The sequence below is a fragment of the Ambystoma mexicanum genome, chromosome 3q (genome assembly GCF_040938575.1).
Source record: "Ambystoma mexicanum isolate Mex_15411 chromosome 3q, UKY_AmexF1_1, whole genome shotgun sequence".
Lineage (NCBI taxonomy): Eukaryota > Metazoa > Chordata > Amphibia > Caudata > Ambystomatidae > Ambystoma > Ambystoma mexicanum.
In genome coordinates this window covers 1,253,690,235-1,253,712,148 of record NC_090926.1, presented here as the reverse complement: position 1 = coordinate 1,253,712,148, position 21,914 = coordinate 1,253,690,235, and the positions used below count along the sequence as shown (strand labels likewise).

The 21,914-nt window shown below is 47.2% G+C and overlaps 1 protein-coding gene across 1 annotated transcript in view; it reads right to left on the bottom strand.

Moving 5' to 3' along the window:
* Positions 1–21,914, bottom strand: part of YIPF2 (Yip1 domain family member 2) — a 183,004-nt gene that overhangs the window by 99,654 nt on the left and 61,436 nt on the right. The window contains exon 7 of the mRNA XM_069604253.1: positions 4,635–4,801. Within this exon, the coding sequence (XP_069460354.1) occupies positions 4,635–4,801 (167 nt within the window). The remainder of the gene's footprint in view (positions 1–4,634; positions 4,802–21,914) is intronic.

Genomic DNA, 21,914 nt, shown 5'->3' with positions numbered 1-21,914 from the left:
ACACACACACACACACACACACACACACACACACACACACATAACACCCCCCCACCCACACCCTCAGCACACCCCACCCACAGCACCAACATAAACAAACCCCACTTACCTTCATCTTCACGCTGGTTCCTGCAGCGCCAGTTCCCTTTCACTTCCTTTTCCTTTCTTTTATTTCTTTTTTTTTTTTTAAACAGACGGCTGCGGGGGTGTCCCCCGCAGCCCCTGCTCACTTTACCATAAAGTATAGTGAGCGGGGTATTGCGGGGGACACCCCCACAGCCCCTGTTTATTTTTCAATGCTACCATCAAGGGATTGAACTTTTGGTGTTCGATCCTTTGGTGGTAGCATTTTTAGAACTTTTGGTCGTTTCGACCTTTTTTTTTGGTCTATTCGACCTAAACCGGAGAGATCCGGTCCTTGGGCTTGAGGCCAAGGATAAGTCTTGCAGTCCTGTTCTGGATTAATTGCAGAGGGCAGTGAGTAGAGAAGGAAGATTGAGAAAGAGGCTGTTGCAGTAGTCCAGCCTAGAGATAAGCCTAGAGAGAACCAGGGCTTGAGAAACAGTGAGCTTCGGAGGGAAAGTGAGAAAAGGAAGAATCTCTCTGATGAGGTGCAGCTGGTAGTGGGTCTTCTTGGCCAGGTCTCTGAGGTGCGGAGAGAAGGAGAGGGTGGAGTCAAAGATGACACCAAGGTTTTTTGCCTCACAGGAAGGTGATGGAAAAGGGCCTAAGGAGAGCGGCCAGAGTGAGAGATGGAAAGCAGGAGCAGGGGTCCCAATGAGAAGGATCTCCGTCTTACTGGCATTAAGGCAGAGGCTGTTGGAGGTGCACCGATCCGGGATCGCAGAAAGACAGCCCGTAATGAGTCAGAGAGGAGGCAGAGGGGAGCTTGAAGGAGAGCCGAGTGTCATTTGCATACCACTGAAAGTTAGAGAAGGTAGAGGTCAGGTGCCCCAAGGGGGCCAAGTAGACATTGAAGAGCCAGGGTGAGAGGTTAGAAGCCTGGGGAATACCACGAGTGGAGAGAAAGGACCCAAGTTGGACTTGGGAGGGTCGGTCCAGGAGGAAGGAGGTCGCCACTCCATAGCCTGATCTGTGATACCCAGGTTCTCACGGAGTCGTTTGATCAGTATGGAGTGGTTGACTGTGTCAAAAGTAGTTGGAAGGTCAAGGAAGTTGAGGACAGAAGGAAAACTGGAGTCAAGATTAGCGAGCAGATCTTCACAAGTGTTCAAGAGAGCAGTTTCCGTGCCTCTGGCTGCTCTGAAGCGAGACTGATGGTCATGGAGACAACCAACAGATTCGGGGGGGGGGGAGAGAGAAAGAGAAAGAGAAAGAGAAAGAGAAAGAGAAAGAGAAAGAGAAAGAGAAAGAGAAAGAGAAAGAGAAAGAGAAAGAGAAAGAGAAAGAGAAAGAGAAAGAGAAAGAGAAAGAGAAAGAGAAAGAGAAAGAGAAAGAGAAAGAGAAAGAGAAAGAGAAAGAGAAAGAGAGAGAGAATCCCAGAGGAGGGATTAGAAGCATCCAGGTGGATGTTGAGGTCTCCCAGGCGAGGTAGAGGCAAGGAGAGAAGAAGCGAGGTCAGCCCAATCTTTCCCAGGAGTTTGCCCAGGAAAGGAGTGATGGAGATGGGGTGGTAGTTTGCCTGACAGGTAGGATCGGCAGGTTTTTTTCAGGAGGGGGCGCACAATGGAGTCCTTGAGGAGAGTGGGGAAAGATCCAGTGGCGAAAGAGTGACCGTAAAAATCACCCAAGACTGGAGCAATGGTGTCAATGTGGCCCTTGATGGTTCTGGAGGAGCAGTAGAGCCCCTGTTTGGACAACACTTTCATTGATCGGACTTGCTTAGAAACCTCATCAGGTGGTGTCAGAGAAAGAGGAGAAAGGAGGAGGGGTGGCTGGAGGGGGGCTGCGAGAGGAAGAGGTGTGCGATGACAGGATGCCCTGAGTTTTAGTGGTGAAGTGAGTAGCCAGAGCGGGACAGCGGGCTTGGGAGAGAACAGGAGAGGTAGAGACTGCAGAAGGATTGGCCAGCTCCTTGCCGATTTTAAAGAGTTTGGCCATGTTGCCAGAGGCCGCAGATATTCAGGCTTGGATGTGGGCTCTCTTCTTGGACAGGACAGAGTCTCTGTATTGCCTTTGGAGCAGGCGGTAGGCCAGTTTGTCAGAGGATGCGCCCGAGAACCTCCAATTATTCTCAGCCACTCTGTACTTGCGTTTCAGGGCGGCGAGGTCGGAGTCATACCAAGAGTTGCACTTGGAGGTAGACTTCAGATGGATTCTCATGACAGGGGCAAGGATGTCCAGAGAGTTGGAGATAGAAAGATGCCAGTTAGAGAGGGCTGTGTCAGGGTATGTGTCAGCCGCAGGAATAGGAGATGCAAAGAAGGTAGAGGCAAGGGCATCCACTGACACAAGCTTCATGGGCCGAATGATCGAGAAGGTAGATGGCAGTGCTGGGATGGGCTTTGCCTGGGGGACAGAGTTTCAGTTGAGAGGAAAGCAGAAAGTGGCCAGTCCAGGAGAGAGGAGTGGTGAGAGGGTTAGAGGGGGGGTATGTCTGAGGAGATGAGAACATTCAAGTTGTGTGCTGCAAAGTGTGTCGGACCAGAGGGTAGAATGGAGAGAGAGTGTTGCAGAGGTTGCAGAAGATCCCAAAGGAGTGATTAGAAGCGGTGGATGTTGAGGTCTCCAAGGAGGAGAAGTTGACAGGTAGAGGCAAGCAGAGAAGGAGAGTACAGCCCACTCTGAGAGGAAGAGGGCAACCTAGCCAGGTGGCCTGTAGATGGTGGTCACAGTTCCAGAGAAGCCAGGAGAGATAGCAAGCCTGCAGAACAGGCATTCAAAGGAGGTGTAGGCCTGCGTAGGAATGACAGTGGCAGGAAACCACTCTGGAAAGATCCGGATGTGGAGTAGCTCTGATCAGTTGGTTCTTGGCTCGGAGAGGATCTTTTAGCCATCAGGGAGAAGAGTGTCAAAACTCGTGACAGAGCTGGCTGTAAACCACGTCTCGGTGAGAGCGAGGATATCAAGGTCAAGTTCTTCCAGGAGGTGGCAGATGTCATAGCGGAGCGAGAGTTGAGAGTAGCGATGTGGAGCAGGTTGCAACATTTGAAAGACTTCCGGGGTGGTGTACAGGCTTGAGGTACACCCAGCGGAAGTGGTAGAGGGGCCCGAGCGTGGGCAATGGTGGTTCAGGAGGTAGAATTGTCACCAGATAGGCGGTGGAAGGTGCAAGAGAGAAGAGAAGAGAAAGAAGGAGGTGGAGCCAGAGAGGTGCTAGTAGGAGAAGCGAGAGAAGGAAGTTGATAAGGCACAGGTGACGCATATCGAAAAGGAGGAGATTGAGCTGAAGCCCCTGGACAAAGACAGTGCCATTCAGATAGACATTAATGATGGCCTTGGGGCATGGAAGGAGGCCAAGAGGACCGCCCATCGAGTGCCACCATTAATAGGAGAGGAAGAGATGGGTGAGAGAGGTGAGACCATATTAGGGGTCCATACGTCTGGTGAGGGACCGACAAAGAGGATGTCAGTGAGAATCTGCCTGGAGGAAGCACTGATGTAGGTTTCAGTGATAGGGATGCCTGGGTTGGAGACCAGGATGTCCCTATTGAACTTCTTCCGTCCAGATTTAGTGAGAGGGATAGGATAGGAGATAGAGTAGCAGTTAGAAAAGATGGGAGAAGTAGAAAGCACAATAGGAGCTGCAAAGAGGAGGAGGGACTGAAAGAGAGAAAAGGAGAGACGCACAGCACTGCACCCACAACGCATGAGGAGCAGAGGGGGATTGCGGGGGTCACACAGAAGGGAGCACACAACAGTGCAACAGTAACCACAATGGAGGGGACCTAGAAAGTGGGAGAGAGCCTAGACACAGATAATAGCACAACAGTAACCACAGGGGGTGGGGCGACCAAGAGTGGGACCCAAAACAAAAAGTAAGGCTACCCGCCAGAGGAGAGAGCCTAAGATTGCGCAGACACAGTACATTTTGTCAGACGGTTAGGTGGAAATGCACGCAAAGGCCGGGTAGTTTGGTAGGGAGTAGTAGTGGCTGCTCCCCCTTCCCGAACCCCTTACCTTTCAGACACTGATGGTCGACCGCTGCGCCGCATACTCGCACTCTGCGCCGCACCCCTTTGTCACGAAAACACCTGCATTGCACAACACTGCGCCCTAGGCCTGCATGGGCTTTGTCGCAGAGTTTCCGATCAGCCGCTCAGATTACCTCAGAGGGTACCAAGTAGGCGCGGGTAGGGAAGAGCAGGCTGAGGAAGGGGTAAACACTGGCAACGGTGAGTGCAGTCTTTTTTTTTTTTTAAAAAAAAAAGGATATCAGGGCAGTTGCTTTGTGGATGTATCCGGGAAAGAGGTTGGTTAAAAAAATGTTAGAAAAAAGCAAAAAGTACACAATGGTCACACGTGTGTGGCTGGAAAAGTTTGCAAATACATCTACTGATCTACAGTCAAGTCTACAACTCGGTTCTTCAGACAAACACCATTTATATATAAATATGTAAGCATAAATTCAAAACTGCCATCCTACAATTCAAGTACACAAGCTTCAGGCTGTCTATGCACCAGCAGCTACCCTGACAGCATGCCCAGGTGGGTTTCTCTCTTTGGTCACTTACTGCTGTAGGGATGTACACAAAGAGGGAGTATCCATACACGCATACTGTCTCCAGGAAGCTGTAGGTGTCCACTCTTCCGCTCACCCCTTGCCGCCACTTGAGGAAACCCCAAAGCCCCAGGGGAACAAGCCAGGCATAGCTGTAGATGACGATTCCAGCAATGGACACTGGTGGAGGATAAAGCAAATAAAGCATTTAATGTGTACATGATACTTGACACTCAAGAAGCAGAAGAGCTGCAGATTGTTCATACCTTGATATGGTGACAGAGCAATGCCTCGGGTCAGCTAGCCTTAAAAACACCTTTACACTGGAGCATCTCCATGCGTAGAGTAGCTTTTGATGGAAATGGCACATGCCTAAACATAGATACTCAGCTGTTGTGAGAATATATGAACAGCCATGCCCCTTACCTACTCCTCATGTTGTGTATATTACAATAATGTTCTCTCCGTCACAGAATCTTTATAAACAAGAAATAGCTCACCTATTGACAAAATCTGGGAACACTTAAAATAATAAAGAATCAAATTTCTCAATTCAGAATAATTGTTGCCATTTGGCTTCCTTTCTCTAAAACATATTCCTCCAAAGTGCATCTTTCTACTTTTTAGTTGATGTGTTATCATCTGCCCCCACAAAAGAGGAAAACAATGAAGCAGATATGCACTCAATGATAAGCAGAGAAAAAAAAAATCCATGCAAGACAGACAAGCTGCTCCAGTATCGCATCATGCAGCGAAGTGGCAGCGGACAGTTCACGTTGTTGCTCTATGGCGCAAGGATCTCTGGTCTCACACTAGAATCTTTAAAACTGATTCCACTTATACTTTCTGCATATTGTGTCTTTTCAGCAGCGTTGCACCACTAAGGAGTCCCCCACTTGGTGCACTGATCTAGGCCATATAGCATATGGGCCTTAACTTATAAGATCTTCTATCCAGAAATGCGACATGTGCAGGAATGTTTGTATACCAAACAAGCAGTGTGGTAAAAGAGATGTCTGTTAAGGTGGATTTCTCAATACTGGTCTGGTGGACAGATTTCAGGAGACCACCCTAGTTCTAGCGAACAAGGTAACTCTGGGAGGTTAGCCAAACCCAATTGAGGTATGCGTTGAGAGGTCAAGTCTTAGTCCCAGGAGAGGACAGTGGGTCAAGGGTCTACAATGAGTCCACACAGTGAAATACACTATGATTCTACTTAGACAGGTAAGTACACAATTACTATTTTTACTATAGGGCCAAAAACACTAAGAAAATGAATCAAGCAGGTAATAGTATCACACAACACTCTAAATATAAAACATATATACAGTCAACTTTGGTTGTAGAACTACACACAATTCACCTATAGACCTGAAAGGGAAGGTAAGTAGTTCTACAACGAGAGAACCAGTCCACACGAATAGCAGTCTTAACTTTGAGTCTAATCCCTAAGTTGAATGGGGTCTTGTGCCCACAAAGTTTCTTTTTAAGAGGGGTAAAAGGCAGGAAGAGTTCTTGTGTTGGAGACTTTCCAAGGAGTTTACAGTTAAGTAGAAATTGGCAGGAAGGTGACTTGTAGGTCTAGCTGGCGACCACCAAAGTTCCAGAAGAAAACATGGAACAGTGACGCTTCTGACACAGTAGGACAATTCAGACCTGGCCAGTCCACCAGGTGGTCCAGGGACACTTCCGAAGGCTCCAGGATCATTAGAAGGCGTCGAGTCCGTTTTGTCCCAGCAGTCCAACGGACAACTCATCAACGAGGGTCTTCTGAGATCTGGTAGTCCAGTAGGGCTGTTGCAGGAAAGGCCACTTCAGAAGTTGTACTCGGTCTACAGTCGGCTGCACAGCTACACAGGATACTTCAGTTTCTGAGCCTCTGGAATTGCTGTAGGACTCCTCTTATCCTAAATTCAGGTGAGTGATCAAACTCATCCCTCCAATAAATAGCAAGAATCCACACCACTGCTCCACTCACTCAGCCAGTAGTGATCCAATTAGAGACCACTGTGGGTGTGAACCATGCATGCACACCAGACTCGCTAGCACCAGTTTTTGGATTGGGACCAGACAGTCCCAACCCACTTCCTGGGACCACGCACAATTGGCATGCACTAGCCCACAAAAACAGCAGCCTTCCTGGGCAAGCATGAATAGGGATTTCCAGACCTGAGAAAGCAGGAGGAAGGCCAAAGGACAAAATGGTCAAAGAACAAGCGAGGAACCTCGTGGCATGGCCATTTTGGGACACTAGACACGTTTAGTAGTCAAACGTGGTAAACACGAATGGGCACAACACAAGAAATGCACAAATAGTAAACATGTATCTGCTGCCACCAGGCAGATACAAAAGTAACCAGAATCCCCGGTGTTAAAGTACAGGATGATACAAATGTATCCCCATACACTGCACTGTAAGATGGGTGTGCACTATAAGAAAAGTTACCAAAGCAGGTACAAAGTAAAAGACAAAAGGGAAACAGTTTCCAAGTACTGATAGTCTAAAGGACTGGTCAGTTTCCCCATAACAAATGAGCAAAAAGGCCTGTAAAATGAAGCTGATTTCTGCAAAAATTTAGGACAGGTCAAAAACAAAAGCAAAAGGTTTGTGGATATGGAGGGAAAGCTGCTAAAAGATAAATCTTTCCTTTCAATAACCCTTTAGTTGCTCGTTTTGTTAGGCATCAGGACCAGAAGATTAGATGTGAAAAACCAGAAGGTGCCTCACCCGCTAGTCCCCGGAGATCTGTCGTCCAGGTGGCCAGGACACGGCCATCGCGATTGGATCCAGCTCCTGGGGGTGGGGTCTTTGGGGAGTGGAAGTGGGACACCGAGGGCTGAGACGCGGTAGCCCCTTCCCGGTACCGTGTTTACCCCATCCTACCCTATAGGATATTTAGAAACTCTACCCCCCACCCCCTTTTCCACACGAATACTTGCCTACACTGTAACAGACAATGGACTAACACCAGAGCTGTTTACCGGACACGTCCAAAAACACATGTCAGGCAGAGTCAGGCAATTGACAACAACCATGGACACCTGCCAGCCCTTTGCCTTCCCCACAGGGATAAAAGGGGAGCACAAAAGCACACTTTGAGCAAGGAGCACGAGGAGACAGCTACACCAAACCGGCAGTTCAAATGGAGTAGAAAGACGGCGAGACCTGGAAGGATGACGAGAGGGGGGGGGGGGGGGCTTGTGGAGTGCTCTTGCCCTTTTCAACTCAAACCTGCGAAGCCTCCGAAAAGGAAATCATAAGACCAGGAGTTACAGCTGGCGTGCGGAACAGCAGATGTCAACGGTACACAGGGGCCTCACACATTGAGTACACAGGCAGATAGGCAAGCTGGCTACCGTGGTACTATTCTTGACCCAAGAGATCAGAGAAGCCATGGGTTCAGCACAGCCGGTGAGTTGGAAGAAGCCGATAGCAAACTCAACTGTGTTGAGCCCAGGGTAGCTAGTAGCAACATTTGTGAACACGAGGAATTTGCAAGAGAACAAACTTGTGTGTGTATGTGTTTGAACTTTAAAGCAGCAGAAAAAGTGAAAACACTAGGCATATATTTACAGGCATCTTTGGGAGCAGAAGCCCACACAGCCTACCTTAAAAAGAACTGCCGATATCATCAGAAATTATTGAAAAAAAAAAATCAGACCATTGCTAAGTCAACAAAACGGCACAATCATAGCTAGAGCCACAATTCTCTCCCGGTTAGATTATGGAAACTCTCTACTACTGGGTGCCAGCAGCAAATGCCTAAAACAATGCCAAGTGATCCAGAACAACGCTATAAGAACAATCACCGGAAAACCTAAGAGAGAGCATGTCACACAGGACAGAAAGGATCTACACTTGCTTGCGATCGAGGAACGTATCATATTTAAAACCATCACTCTGGTACATCGATGTTTATTTGGTAAAGCGCCAATTTACCTAAAAAAACAATTCAAGTGGCATTAATCATATTTTAACTTGAGATCAAACAATACTGGCCTTCTCCAGCTAAAAAAAGCAAAGGGACTAGGTAGGGCTTTCACGACCAAAGCCGTCCTAAAACGGAACAAACTTCCTCCCGCACTGAGATTGGAAACTGATATATTTACACTTCAGAAAACAATTAAAGACACTTCTGTTCAAATAAGATCCCCAACACCTAGATACTCCAGCTAGCTTAATTCTTCTTATTAATATGTAAATGTTCCATGTGGCACCTGCCATGTCCTGTTTTCTTGATATTTCAAGTCTGTCTTTTTGTAATGCGCTCTGATGCCCGCGGGCTGCCGCGCTATATGAACATAAATAAAGAAAGAAAGAAAGCCCAGTTGAGGTCCAGGTGCAGAGGCGTCCGGCACCACTTGGGCGCTCAGTCGAAAGGCTCTGACCGGGACCTGCTCTTGAAACGAAAAGAACCAGAAGACCTAGGAAAGGGTGGCGTAATGCATCAGTGGTTCTGCAAGGGTTACGTCAAATCCTCTGTACAATTGCAAGTCTTGAACCCATTGCCAGAGGAAAGCTAGGGGAAGGAACCCCGCTTTCCACTACGAATGTGAATTGTGATAATTGGCAAATGTGAACCCGACAGAGGGATGCCGAGAGCTAGGAGAAAGAAACCTCGCTTTCTCGTGAAAAGGAGCAGTACATGAACTGTGTTAAAGAAAGGCTGTAGTGAACCCGACGCAGTGCGGGCCAAACTGCGAGGATCCGAGCCTGACAGAGGGAGATCCTGGGGCGAAGAGCAATCGCCCAAGGTGCAAGATAACCAAGAGAACTTTTGTTTGACATTGTGAAACATCACAGGCCTTCTAAGGCAAGGGACTGACAAGAAAGAGACTTAACCTGTGAAGGTTTTTGATATCATTGTACTGGAAATGTGAAACTCGTGCTGCCAAGGCCAAGGAGAGTGCTGTGCTCGAGAGTGCCGCCTTGTCCCGTGCTTCAAACGTGGGGAAGGGAGACCCAGCCATAACATCCTTCACGTTTTGTGAACACTTCATTCTTATATGGTGAACATTACCCCCACACTATTTTATAATTTAGTTGTAAGGATTGGCAATCGTTTTTTTTCTTAGCATAGGCCCTTTTTTTAATTTGACATGATGCCACTAGGACTGCCTTATTATTATTTGATGGTTGTAGCTTGCTCCCATTTTAGATTTAGGTTTAGATTAGGCGTTTATCTCACCCATTACAAAGTTCAATAAACACCTTTGAACTGTGAGCACTTGTGTCTGATTTTACTGTTGCCACCATGAGTTCCTTACAGTGGGTACAGATTGTCTGTAGAAGTGAAGACAGGTAAGACCATGTCATGGTTGGCCCACCACCCCTCTGCCAATGGAATTATCAGCCTCTGTGGAATGCCCTGCCTCAAAAGTGGATTTATAGGTGCTCTGAATAGTGAGAGCTTCCCTAGGCATGCAGCCATGTCTCCTTAATTAATGAAAGTTTGCAATGCATTAGTGAATTATAAAATTAGATGAATCCTTGTAGCGGTAGGATGACGACAGACATTACCCGGAAGAGTCGAGCGACAAATGGGTGTGCATGAATGGGCAAGTAATGACCTTTCCACAGATGAACATTCCCATTGGGCATTGTGAGCAGTGACTATATAAGAGAGCTGACAATTATTCTGAAGAACTAAAAGACTGTTAGTGGGCAATAGGACCCTCGGTCAATCATGTCCAACCTATTGAGTACAGTTGGGACAGAACCACAGATGCACACCCCTTTACTAAATGGCACTCTCCATCTGACCTGGGCAACTCATGTACCTGCTGCGTTGCAGTGCTTGCTCCAGTGAGGATCCGTCTCATAAGCGGTGGCAGCGTTCTCCCCGGCTTGCCGTTCTTTCGCACTAGATACCAACAGTCTTTGCATTCCGCTCAGCTCAGCTTTCTCGCTCCAGTTGGCTTTCGGGCTGAGAGCCGAGAACCCAGTCCACCCTTCATCCATGGACTCAGTGTTTACAGGCTCCGGGCCCACCTCATCCTGTACGTGGTCGCGTCTCCAGATCCAGTTCACTTCGCGCAGCCTCTCCTTCTCATGCCCGTGCGCTTCCTTGTCTGGCTGACGGAATCTCCCTCGGGTGTCTGCTTCCTTCCACGCTGAAGCCGTCTCTGCCCTTCACCAACATTATCACGCCAGACGCTCGCCTCTGCGTTTGGTTTCTCCTCATTCATTCAAGTGTTGTTTGCCCTTTTGTTCTTACTCCGATATTCAAAAGGGGCGTATTGTTCACCACAGATTGTCAATCATGTGGAAAGTTCAGCATTACCTTGAGCCAAACAGAAAAATTGTCCGTATTTCTTACTCCCATCTAGGCAGAAAATACTATTCGATGCTACCCTTTAAATACACACACACAGTCTAGGGTAGGGGGAGACAAGGGAACCTAGACACAGTGAAACATAAATTACACAGTCATGATCTGCCCCCAAGAAGCCACGCAAGCAATGATCCAAGCATTCCCGGCCCTCTCGCTCATAGTACCATGATTGATCCAAATGCACACTATATAGTAACACATTTACCAAGAAGGATGAATGATAGAGCTTTGTCATAGGCCCCTCAAAGGGGAAAATACATCTAGGCTGATAGTACCAACATTAAAACCCAAGGAAAATGAGATTGTGTTAAACCTTAAGGTAATACAATGTAACCAAGTATATCACACCGACAGGAGTGTAATGTAAGACTTAAAAAATACATTTAAAAGTAAGGACACATGTTAAAAATCCAGTCTTTGGACCTAAAACTTTAGGGATCAAATGGCAACCCAGAAAAAATGACAATGGCCAGGTAATGAACTGTAAAAGACACTTCAGGTACGTTTGTAAATTTCAGTGGGCAAGTTTTCACTAGGGTGCACTACTATTACTCTCTACTCAAAATGGAATCTTAAATACATCAACAATTCAATTGTTTTTAGGTGCCGTGGCTTCATCTCTCGAAACAGAGAAAATAAACAAGAATCACAATTCATCAATGTTACTGATGAATAACGCAGTCACTCTTATCGAGGTCAAGAATAACCCCTTTGTGTGGTTTTTTGAAATGGTTACACTGAAAAATCTTTAATCACTTACGAATACAAAATCAATCATTGCACAGCGATTTTCTGTAATATTATAAACATATTTTAAACAAAAACGCAGTTCTCTTATCAACTCTTCATGTGGAAGAGACATCTCCAAACATTCAACAATTTTAGTTTTCTCATAACATACATAAGAAATAAAGTGCGTATATGTATGGAGCTAGATAACCATTCTGTGTACCATACGAGCAATACATCAGCAAAACACATGTTTTCTTAATGAGGTGCTCCCATGTTGACACCACACTATGTGTTTCGGGACCCTCTGTCCCTTCTTCAGGTGTAACTGTTATCTAATCCTGTCATCTATTGAAAATATAAGAAAAGGATACCCATCAGCTTATTGTACTATAGCACCAATTATGTTCAACTATTTCTAATTGCCAGAGTTCTGACCTGTCTGTTCTTACACTGCCAGAGAAAATACACCAATTGGAGAGCTGTAAGAAATGTAAATGCAGTCTCTCACCATCTAAAAAAAAACCTCACATTGCGCATTTCACATGTTAATGACACAAGACTTCACTAAATTTGTCCATCAACTGACCGGCTTCTTGTATAGTAAGCATCCAATGGGTTAATTCAATTATCTATCCAGCTGTCAACCTGGATCAGTCCTTCTCTCTCCAATCATTTCTACAGGCACACAACCAAACAAAGACCCTTTACTATTATGTATGCAAGCACTCCGTGTGCTGCACCGCTGCAGACATAGCCTCATTAAAAATAAATCCTATGCTTTTTAAACTTTCTTATCCTAGTTCAATGCCCGATACAGGAACAGGGAGACGGCTGTAGAAACAGCCTCCCGTCCTGCATCAGCATTATAAATTAAAGGGTCATCATGTGACGCGGACGTAATGAGAGGCGTCCCATGGGACACTGGGGCCAGTTATAAACTGTTGGTGTGGTCAGTTTAGCAGTATGGTTATACTTCTGGTTAACCAAACAGTCTCTAGATCTCGATGCCATCTATCTGTTCTCCAAAATTCTGATCCACACCTTGCGTGTATGAAGGAATTCATTTTATACAAACGTATTGAAGTGAACTGTAAACTATGTATTTTCCTTAATGTGGTTACGCATTAGACATCAATCCCCCAGATCAGCTCGTGTCTGGAATTAGGCGCACTAAGATGCCCTCCGTCAGCGAGATAATGGACTTCAATGAATTAAATCTGCCTATATAGCAAAAACCATGTATACTCCAAAATCTCTTGAGTAAAATATTTTTTTGTTGTGGTTTAAACCCAGTTCTATTAATGCTTGCCAGGTATATACAAATATAAGTCAGCCCTGATGTGCAGCTGAATAATCGTGAGACCCTAAATATAAGCGTAACTTGTTTTGATGATGTGCTAATTGCTGTGCATGAACAGCTTCATGAAAACCATCTTTTTTCTGTTTTCTGTTATTTTACTTTATTTTATGTGTCCTTTGTACCGTCGTATGTGTGTATACATGGACGATAATTAATGGTGACTTCAAACCCATCCTCAAAATTCTTTTTCCTACTATTTTCACATATTTTTTTCGTTTGGGATTATGATTCACATTGTAATATATGTAACACTTTTATTTTGGCTTTAGAACCTGAACATGATTTAGGTGATTTGCCCAGAAACTTTGTTTTGACAAAAGGCCCTTGAGAGGCCGAAACACGTATAAACCAAAGGGGCAATAAATCCCTTTTGACTGCAATCACAGTGAGAAATCAATCATTTTCTGGAGCCATTTATAGTTTGGTGGTGCAGTAAAGGTGTGGATTACAGACTTTTGCAATTAACCAGGGAGGGGGGGGGGAAATTGGTCCCTCCCGACACATACGTAACTGGATGTATACCAGGGTAGCCGGCATAAGAGGTTGAACCCAGAGCTAACCCCTACAAACTACCACAATTCATGAAAACCACCACATCATTATGGTAGACGCATAAGTAAATGCACATGTTTCAATAGTTTCTCCATCACAGTTATATTTCACAGAATACTAGTTAGGTCAAATTCAAGATTCATCCCTTTAGGGCTTAGTGACTCCAAATGCATTATCCAAGGGATTTCTTTTTCATGAAGTAAGGTGTTCAGATTACCTCCTTACCTAAGCGGCCATCACTCCCTGTCCTAACAAGGATGTCCCTGCCTAGCAAACAAAAACTAAAACTAAAGAAAAATGACCTAGTGTCCAAAAAGTCTGACCCTCACACCAATACACACTGTTTGCCTTCAGTTCAACAAAACAATACACCAATTCAAACTTAAAGGTTTTATAAAGTACTCCTTAGTACTCCTTGTGACCAGGTTTGGGCAATACCCCGAGCAAAGTTCAGTTCAGTGTAACACAAAAGTCTTTGCCGTTCACTGCATCCTTACCCTTAGTAAAATAAATGTCTCTTTCACAGATGTTTGGTCACAACAACTGTTCTCCACAGCATCCTTCATGGTAAAGCAAATGTCTCTCTTAAAACACAAGTTCATAAACCAAAGCAATTGTTCTCTTCAGAATGCCAATCAATTATTAGCAGATCACACTTATTCTTCAAAGGAAACACTTTCATCAGGATAGCACAGCAGCTACATTTGGTGATGCAAGTTTGTCAAAAATGTGATAGTTAAGTTGTTTCAACCACACCTTTTTACCACAAGCATACTTCTTCAAATCATCTTCTTTCCTGGTCCCCTCGACTGCCAGGACCAACTACTACTGATCCCTTCACTAGTTTACTTTCCTGCCAGGATGAAAAACTCCAACTACAATTGTGCCGAGTGGCAATATTTGTTCCAAGATTCTCCCCACCAATTTCCTTTGTGAGGAGGTTTGAACAATGGCTGCTTCTTTTCAGTCACTTGACTCTTGATAAAGTGGGTTACAGATTTACCCAAGTTGGTATCCCATACAAAAGGAATTGCGCCCTTGTTGCCTCTGTATTACTGCTATGTAGCCTTTTGACATTTGGCAATGCAGGTTACAGGTTTTTCCCAGTTGGTGTACAATATTAGGAGAGTTGTGCCCATTCGGTCTTTGTAATGCTCCTCTGCGCCCCCTTGGCTGCTGGCAATGCAGGTTACAGGTCCCCCCCACCCAATTGGTGTCCCATATAAAAGGTATTGCACCCTTGCCGTTTTGTCTTGCTTTACCTTTTCGGTATTCAGAATTATTAGTTTCTGCTAAATGTCTTATTTGGAGCCCCCTGGTGTCACCTGGAGATTTGGGCCAACTTGCAAGCCTTCTCTGGCGCCTCCTTTTCACTCGCTGGCGCTGCGGCTTCTATGGTCTGTCCACTCTGCTGCCAGCTCCTGCATGACAGTCGCAGTGAGCACAGTTCTGCGGTGGAGCTCTGACAGCTCCGTGGGGGCTCTGCTTCCACTTCTTCACCAGAACAGTTCACAGCGTGTTGGAAGCTCCTCTACCATACAGCTGGGTTTCCCTTCCCGTAGCCGTCCACAACGCTGCTTCCTGCTGCGCTCTCTGCACTGCCACACGCCTTCTCCCCTGTCAGCTTCAGCTGGCGCTCCTTCTGCTTTCACAGCAAGTCCCGCATTCCGACCTGCTGCTGCCTCTACTACTCCTTCAGCGTCTCCTTCACTCAGCTGCAACTCCTTCCTGAGTTTAAATGTCCCACTCACGTGCCTCACACCTCTCATTATGTTTAATGACACCTTTAATCTTCATTGACTCTCTGAGACCCTCTTCCTCATCCCAGTACCCATCAATGCTTCAGTAAGAATTGGTGAATCCAGTAAAGAGGTGCCCAATTTCCCCTGATATATGAGTCCCCTCCCAAGTGATCCTCCCACATAATACCGCCCCCAGGGTCAGGATCAGGTAGCGGCTGCCTTTCCCACATAAGAGGCGGCCCATACTGGTAGGGGCGTGGCTTGTCAGCCATGGGATAGAACGTCTCCTTTTGTAGCTCCTGCAGATCCGTTATTATCCTGATGCACACGCATCCTTTAAAGCAACAGAATCGCACCAAAAGCGGATTATCTGTGGGAACATGTGGAGCAAGTCAGAACAGTGTTGGTGAAAGTCCCATCGAGTCGGAAGACGTGAAAGAAGCGAGACGAGCGAGAGCCGGAGGACAGAGGAAGGACGGAAAATGGCAGTGCCTCCAGAACAAAGGACCGGCTGCAGCTACATTGTGGCATGATCAAGTACTGAGGCGTGCAGTGCCGCCCGCGGCCGCGCGGTCCCACTGTAAATAAGCAAACTAAAGAGTAACAGCTAACATATTCAGTAGGGAAGCGCTGATGTGTGTTGCGTGGCCCCGCCGTTAATGCAGAAGAAGAGGACAGTCCGCAGATCGCAGTCGAAGTGTGACAAGGACTGTGTGCCCGCAAAGCTTGCACCGGAGGGCAAGACTCCGGCACTGGACTGCGGCGGCAGGAGCGGCCCAGAGACTAGTGCCCCCACTGAACAAAATGGATAGCGCGGGTGTGGGCCCGGGCTATTGTATATGAACCCTCCCAGCGGTGCAGCGGGGGGGCGGCGACCGCGACTGAGTCCGGAGGAGAACCGAAGCCTGGAATTGGAAGAAGCCGGCGGAAAGGCCGAGCCGCGAGACACGAAAAGGAGCTGCAGGAGCAGCTGGACGGCACAAGTTCACCCACAGTGCTGCGATATAACAAAGGGCTTCACATAACAAAGAACATCATTGCAGATCCATAGAGGCCACGCACAATATCTACGCCATAGCAGCCGCCAGACACACACGGGCTGCTGCCACGGAAGTAATGGAAGCGCACCCAAAATAAAGAGCACTTCCACCCATGGACAGAACATCATTTTGGCATCATGCTGCAGTGCGGGCTCACGTACAGAGAACTGAAGCCTGAAATCACTCTCCGCATTGCGCCCGCAGCGTGTGCTCTTTTTCATGGACCCGGTGCCCGACACGTTCTTTTCACAGCGGGTCCGCCGCGCCCGCCCATGCAGAGGAGCCTGATGCTTGGGAGTTACACCTTCACAACACACCTGCAGAGCATGTTCGGGCAAAATAAACAGGATACCCGAAAACTTCTTTGTGGCAACGCGCCAGCAGTGCCAGTTCATGTAAAGGAGCCATAAGCCAGAAAATACTTTCTGCATCGCGCGCGCTTACAGCAAACAAACTTGATGCCTGGTTACCTCCATACAGCATTGTGCTCACAGCGCCAGCGCAAGTAAAGGAACCCAACACCTGAAGAGTGCTTTTTACATTGGGCCTGCAGACCTGCACAACAAGAAAAACCACAGCAGGGCTGCCCCGGGAGGGGCCCGCAGAAAGAGAAGGATTCCCTGGCCCTTGGAGAACAGATCCAGAAGCACCACAGCTCCAGGAACAAGACATCCAGCTTTGGCATAAAATCAGAACGTCCGAACCCCAGCTGTGCTCACGATTACCCCAACGGTCTGTGACAGCGATACAGGGGGCCGGCAAATCTCTGCTGGGCACTTGGGGGACAGTGTGCACCAGGTGTTTAGAGCCTGTGCGAGTCCAGGCACCAAGATGACAACCAAACTCCCCAAGTGTAAAGGGAAGCAGTCCACATTGGAGGACTTTACGAAAACCCTGCAACCAACAGAGGGGGCTAGACCTAAAGACAAAAACCCACAGCTGGACACGACCCCAAAGCGCAATGACCGGCAGATTCTGGATGCAATCACGGACTTAAAAGCAACGTGGGAGAGCAAGCTGGAGGCACCCACAGCTGAACTCAAAGCAGCGCTGGAGCTCAAAGTGGGCACAGTACAGAAGGAAGTCAATCTACTCAGACAGGATGTACGGAAGATACGCACAGATGAGCTGGAAAATAAAGTGACCACAAACATGACGGCCCAAGCATCTCATGCCTCGAAGATCCACATACTGAAGCAACAAGTCAGCAATCTAGAGAACAGAGCGGAGGAAGCTGAAGGGCGTGCCCGTAGGAACAATGTACGCATAGTAGGCCTTCTGGAAGGGGAAGAAGGCCCTAACCCGACGGGCTACGTTGAAAACATGTTGCTGCAGGAAATAGGAGGCGGGGCCCTTACTCAAGGATTTGCTGTGGAGAGAGCATATAGAGCGCTCACAAGGAGACCTCCCCTGGGAGCCCCCCCAAGGGCAATCATCGCCAAGATATTGAACTATCGAGACAGGGAGAAGATTCTGGAACACTTCCGGAAAGGGGGCACTATACAAAGAGCATCCGCGACCATGACGGCATATCCTGATTACACACTTCAAGTGCAGGGGCGGCGACTGAATTATGGGACAGTGAAGAAGAGACTGCGAGATGCGGGACTGCGATACATGTTGTTGTACCCAGCTAAACTGAAAGTGTTCCATAAAAACAAAGCGCTGTTTTTTTGAGACTCGGAAGATGCAACGGAGTGGCTGGATGCCCAAAATTGTCTAGAGGGAGCGGACAGTCGGAAAGAGGACGGTACGGATAAGTGAAGCCTGATCCTGAGACCGAGGTGCTGTATATATTGTGACTTTGGGACTTGAATATAAGATAGAGTAGGATTGTGTTGAAATCAAGGGGCGACGGATTGAGACTATAACAGAAGGTGCATAACATAATGTGGCAGATCTCAGGAGACGCGAAGGACGCACTCTTATACCCCAATAGATAGGATAGTTGGGTTGCCGGTAGGATGGCAACCCCCTGCTGTGTCCTATTATCGGCATCGCTGAATAGGTACTAAATGCGGGCAGGCCCGAGATCCAGGGATGGAGCTGGGCATCAGTTGAGGCTGGGAAGGGGGGGGGGGAGTGGGGAAGAGGAGGTGTTGGGAATGTTGGGAGTTGGGAAAGGAGGGGGGAGGGGCGAGGCTGAGGGAGTTGGGGCACGAGGGAGGGAGGGTTTAGAGTTGGGGAAAGAGCCTACAGACATGAGCGATGGCATGCAAGCAAAACCTGCAGACCTACACAAGGAGGGGAGGGAAGGTATTGGATAATGGGGGACCTCAAAGTACTGGAACCTGGAATGTTAGGGGGCTCAATAGTTACCTGAAGAGAAATAAGGTTATGATGTGCCTGCGCAGACAGAAAATAGACATAGCCCTGTTACAAGAGACACACCTTACGAAAGGGAAATTAGAGGTTATCCAGAAGAAATGGTTAGGGACGGTGGTTGGCGCTACATATTCGGCTTATGCTTGAGGGGTGATCATCTGGGTGGCGCTGCATGTCCCGTTCCAGTTGTTACAATCCACAGTGGAAGCAGATGGGAGGATGGTCGCAGTAAGAGGGTTGGTGGAAAATAAAGAAATATGTATCATAAATACTTACGCCCCAAACTAGGACACAGTGGCATATTTCAGGACCCTGTACACCAAACGGAGTATGTACTTGGGGGAGGCGGTGATTTGGGGGGTGGGGACTTTAACTGCCCACTAAACCCGAGCGTAGACAGATCGGATAATAAAATAGACAGACCCACCCCAGCTGCTAGGGTACTGCAGCCATTGCTAACGAACTTCAGGTTTGAGGACGCTTGGAGGATGCGCCACCTGCAAGACAGACAGTACTCACACTACTCGGCCCCACAACATTTGCATACTAGGCTAGATTACATGTTTGTTATGCAAGAGCTGATGGCAGGAATAGTACAGATAGAATACAAGGCAAGGGTCTTGTCAGACCACTCGCCACTGGCCCTCACATGGCAATACAAACCTCCAAGAGCAAAGATACCGACGTGGCACCTCAGAGCTGAGGCATTAAAAGATATAATGTTCAGGGAGGAGTTGAGAGAAGAAATAGTAAGTTACTTTGAGACTAATACTGGCAGTGACGAGTCAGCGGGCATGCTGTGAGAAGCCTTTGATGTGGTAGTGAGAGGGATAGCCATAGCTAAGACTAAAGGACTGCAAGCAGGGATACTAACAGAACTACAGTGGGCGGAAAGGGAGCTGGAGAAAATGATGAGAAGCGAAGGTAATACTAAAGAGGACACCGAAACCATAAGCAGGCTACAACAAGTATGTGCAGGACACTGGGAGAGACTGTGCAACTTAAACTATAAGAGATATGTAGAAAGACAACACGCGGGAGGAGATAAACCAGGAAGGGTGCTAGCATGGTTATATAAAAGTGAGACCCCTAGACCAACAATCAGGGCGGTAGAGAAGGAGAATGGGCAAGTAGTGGATACCCAAGAGGGTGTGAACAGAGAATTCCTAAAATACCATCAACAACTGTATGGGGATGAAGGGGGAAGCGATCACAGGGTCATAAAAGAAACGTTGGAAGACATAGGTATGCCACGAATTAGTGTGGAGGAGCGAGAGGACCTGGACGCCCCGATTACCCTAGAAGAATTAGAGGAGGTGGTGGGGCAGCTTGCAAGACCCCGGGGGCCGACGGACTCCCCAACAAATTTTATAAAATGTACAAAAAGGAGGTGCTCCCCCCCCGTTTTTAGCTATGCTAAATGAGGTATACGATATGGGAAGAGTCCTTAAGAGAGGCGATTATTATACCGCTCCCTAAACCCAATAAGTCTGGCAAAGATTGCGGATCGTTCAGACCGTTGTCAATGCTTAATCAAGATAGTAAAATGCTCACGGCGGTACTGGCAAACAGAATGAAACGGATTATTGACAAACTAATACACCCCGACCAGACCGGGTACATTCCACATAGAAACATAACTAACAATCTCAGGCGACTACATCGGGTTATAGAACACACAAAAGGGGAAACCTCGGAAATTGCAATTGTATCGCTGGACGCAATAAAAGGATTTGACTCAGTCAAATGGCCATGGCTGATAGCAGCCCTGTCCAGTTATGGGATAGGCCCTGGGTACCTTAAGTGGGTCAAATTGCTGTACCCACTTGCTTGGCCAGGGTCAAAACGGGAGCGATAATATCAGAAAGGTGGCAACTTAGCAGGGGCACTAGACAAGGATGCCCGTGGTCCCCCATGCTGTATACCTTAGTATCAGAACCTCTGGCGATATATCTAAGGCAACAGTATGGCATGATCGGGATAAACGTAAATGGAGAACTGCATTTGATTTCCTTGTACGCTGATGATATGCTGCTGTATTTGCAATACCCTGAAGAAAACCTCCAATATATTCTGGAGGTAATGGAACGGTTTGCGGCGCTGTCTGGCATAGCGGTGAACCCCAGAAAATCATGTATATTCCCTATGGGTAGATGTGTCGGAATTCCACTAGAGAAATTGCCAGTTCTACAAATACCATTGGAGGTCAATACATTTAGATACCTTGGGATAGACATCTACCATACGGTGGAGGCAGAGCATCAACACAATACCGAGAAGGCGGTCAAGGGTATAGAAAATAGTATGAAGTTTTGGGTAAAGCTCCCTCTGGCGATGATGGGGAGAGGGGCAATGCTGAAAATGGTGTTCTTACATAGATTATTGCATTACTTTGGGAACATACCATATCTGATATTGAGACGATTTTTTGATAAGATGCATAGTATGTGTAGGGGGTTCCTCTGGCATGGGACGAGGAGCCGGGTCGCCCTTTGGAAATTGCAAAATGCGTATGATAAAGGGGGCATAAACTTGCCAAACTTTGAAATCTATTATCTAGCGAGCCAGCTACAATACGTAGCAAAATGGCTATCAGAAGACCCAACCCCAGAATCTAGGTTGTTTAGACGGGACTGTGCCCCATTCTTCTTGAAGGAAATTATATGGCTGTCCAAACCAGACGTCGAAGAGCGTCCAGAGATGACATTGGGGTGGAAAATATGGAGAGAAATTGCCCATAGATTGGAGGAAAAGGGGATTAAGATAACTGTTGAGATAGCGTGGGCGTGTCTGCTTGGGGCTTTCCCCAGACCAGGTAAACTTAAACATGTAAGTAAACTAAAGGATTTGGCATATGTACTCGCGAAACGTAGGACTGCCATGGGAAACAAGGCATGTCACAGACCTAGGATTGAAATATGGTGGAAAGATCTCCAGAAATGGGCAGAAGCCGAAACTGTAGTATGGCAGGAAGCTAGAAACATTGGGGGGGGGGGGTGAAGAAGCAGAAACCCTGACGAACTGGAGACACCTAATAGCTACACTGTTTGGGCCCAAGCAAGATTGGTCAAGCGAGCAGGACCCGGCGGAGACCATGGGAAAGGAAGCCCCTTTGCAAACTGCAAAAGTAGATCGCGAAGAGATGTAGGCCTGGGTTGGGGGGGGGGGTGAGGGGTAAGCAGTACACGATTAGGTTGTATAAAATTT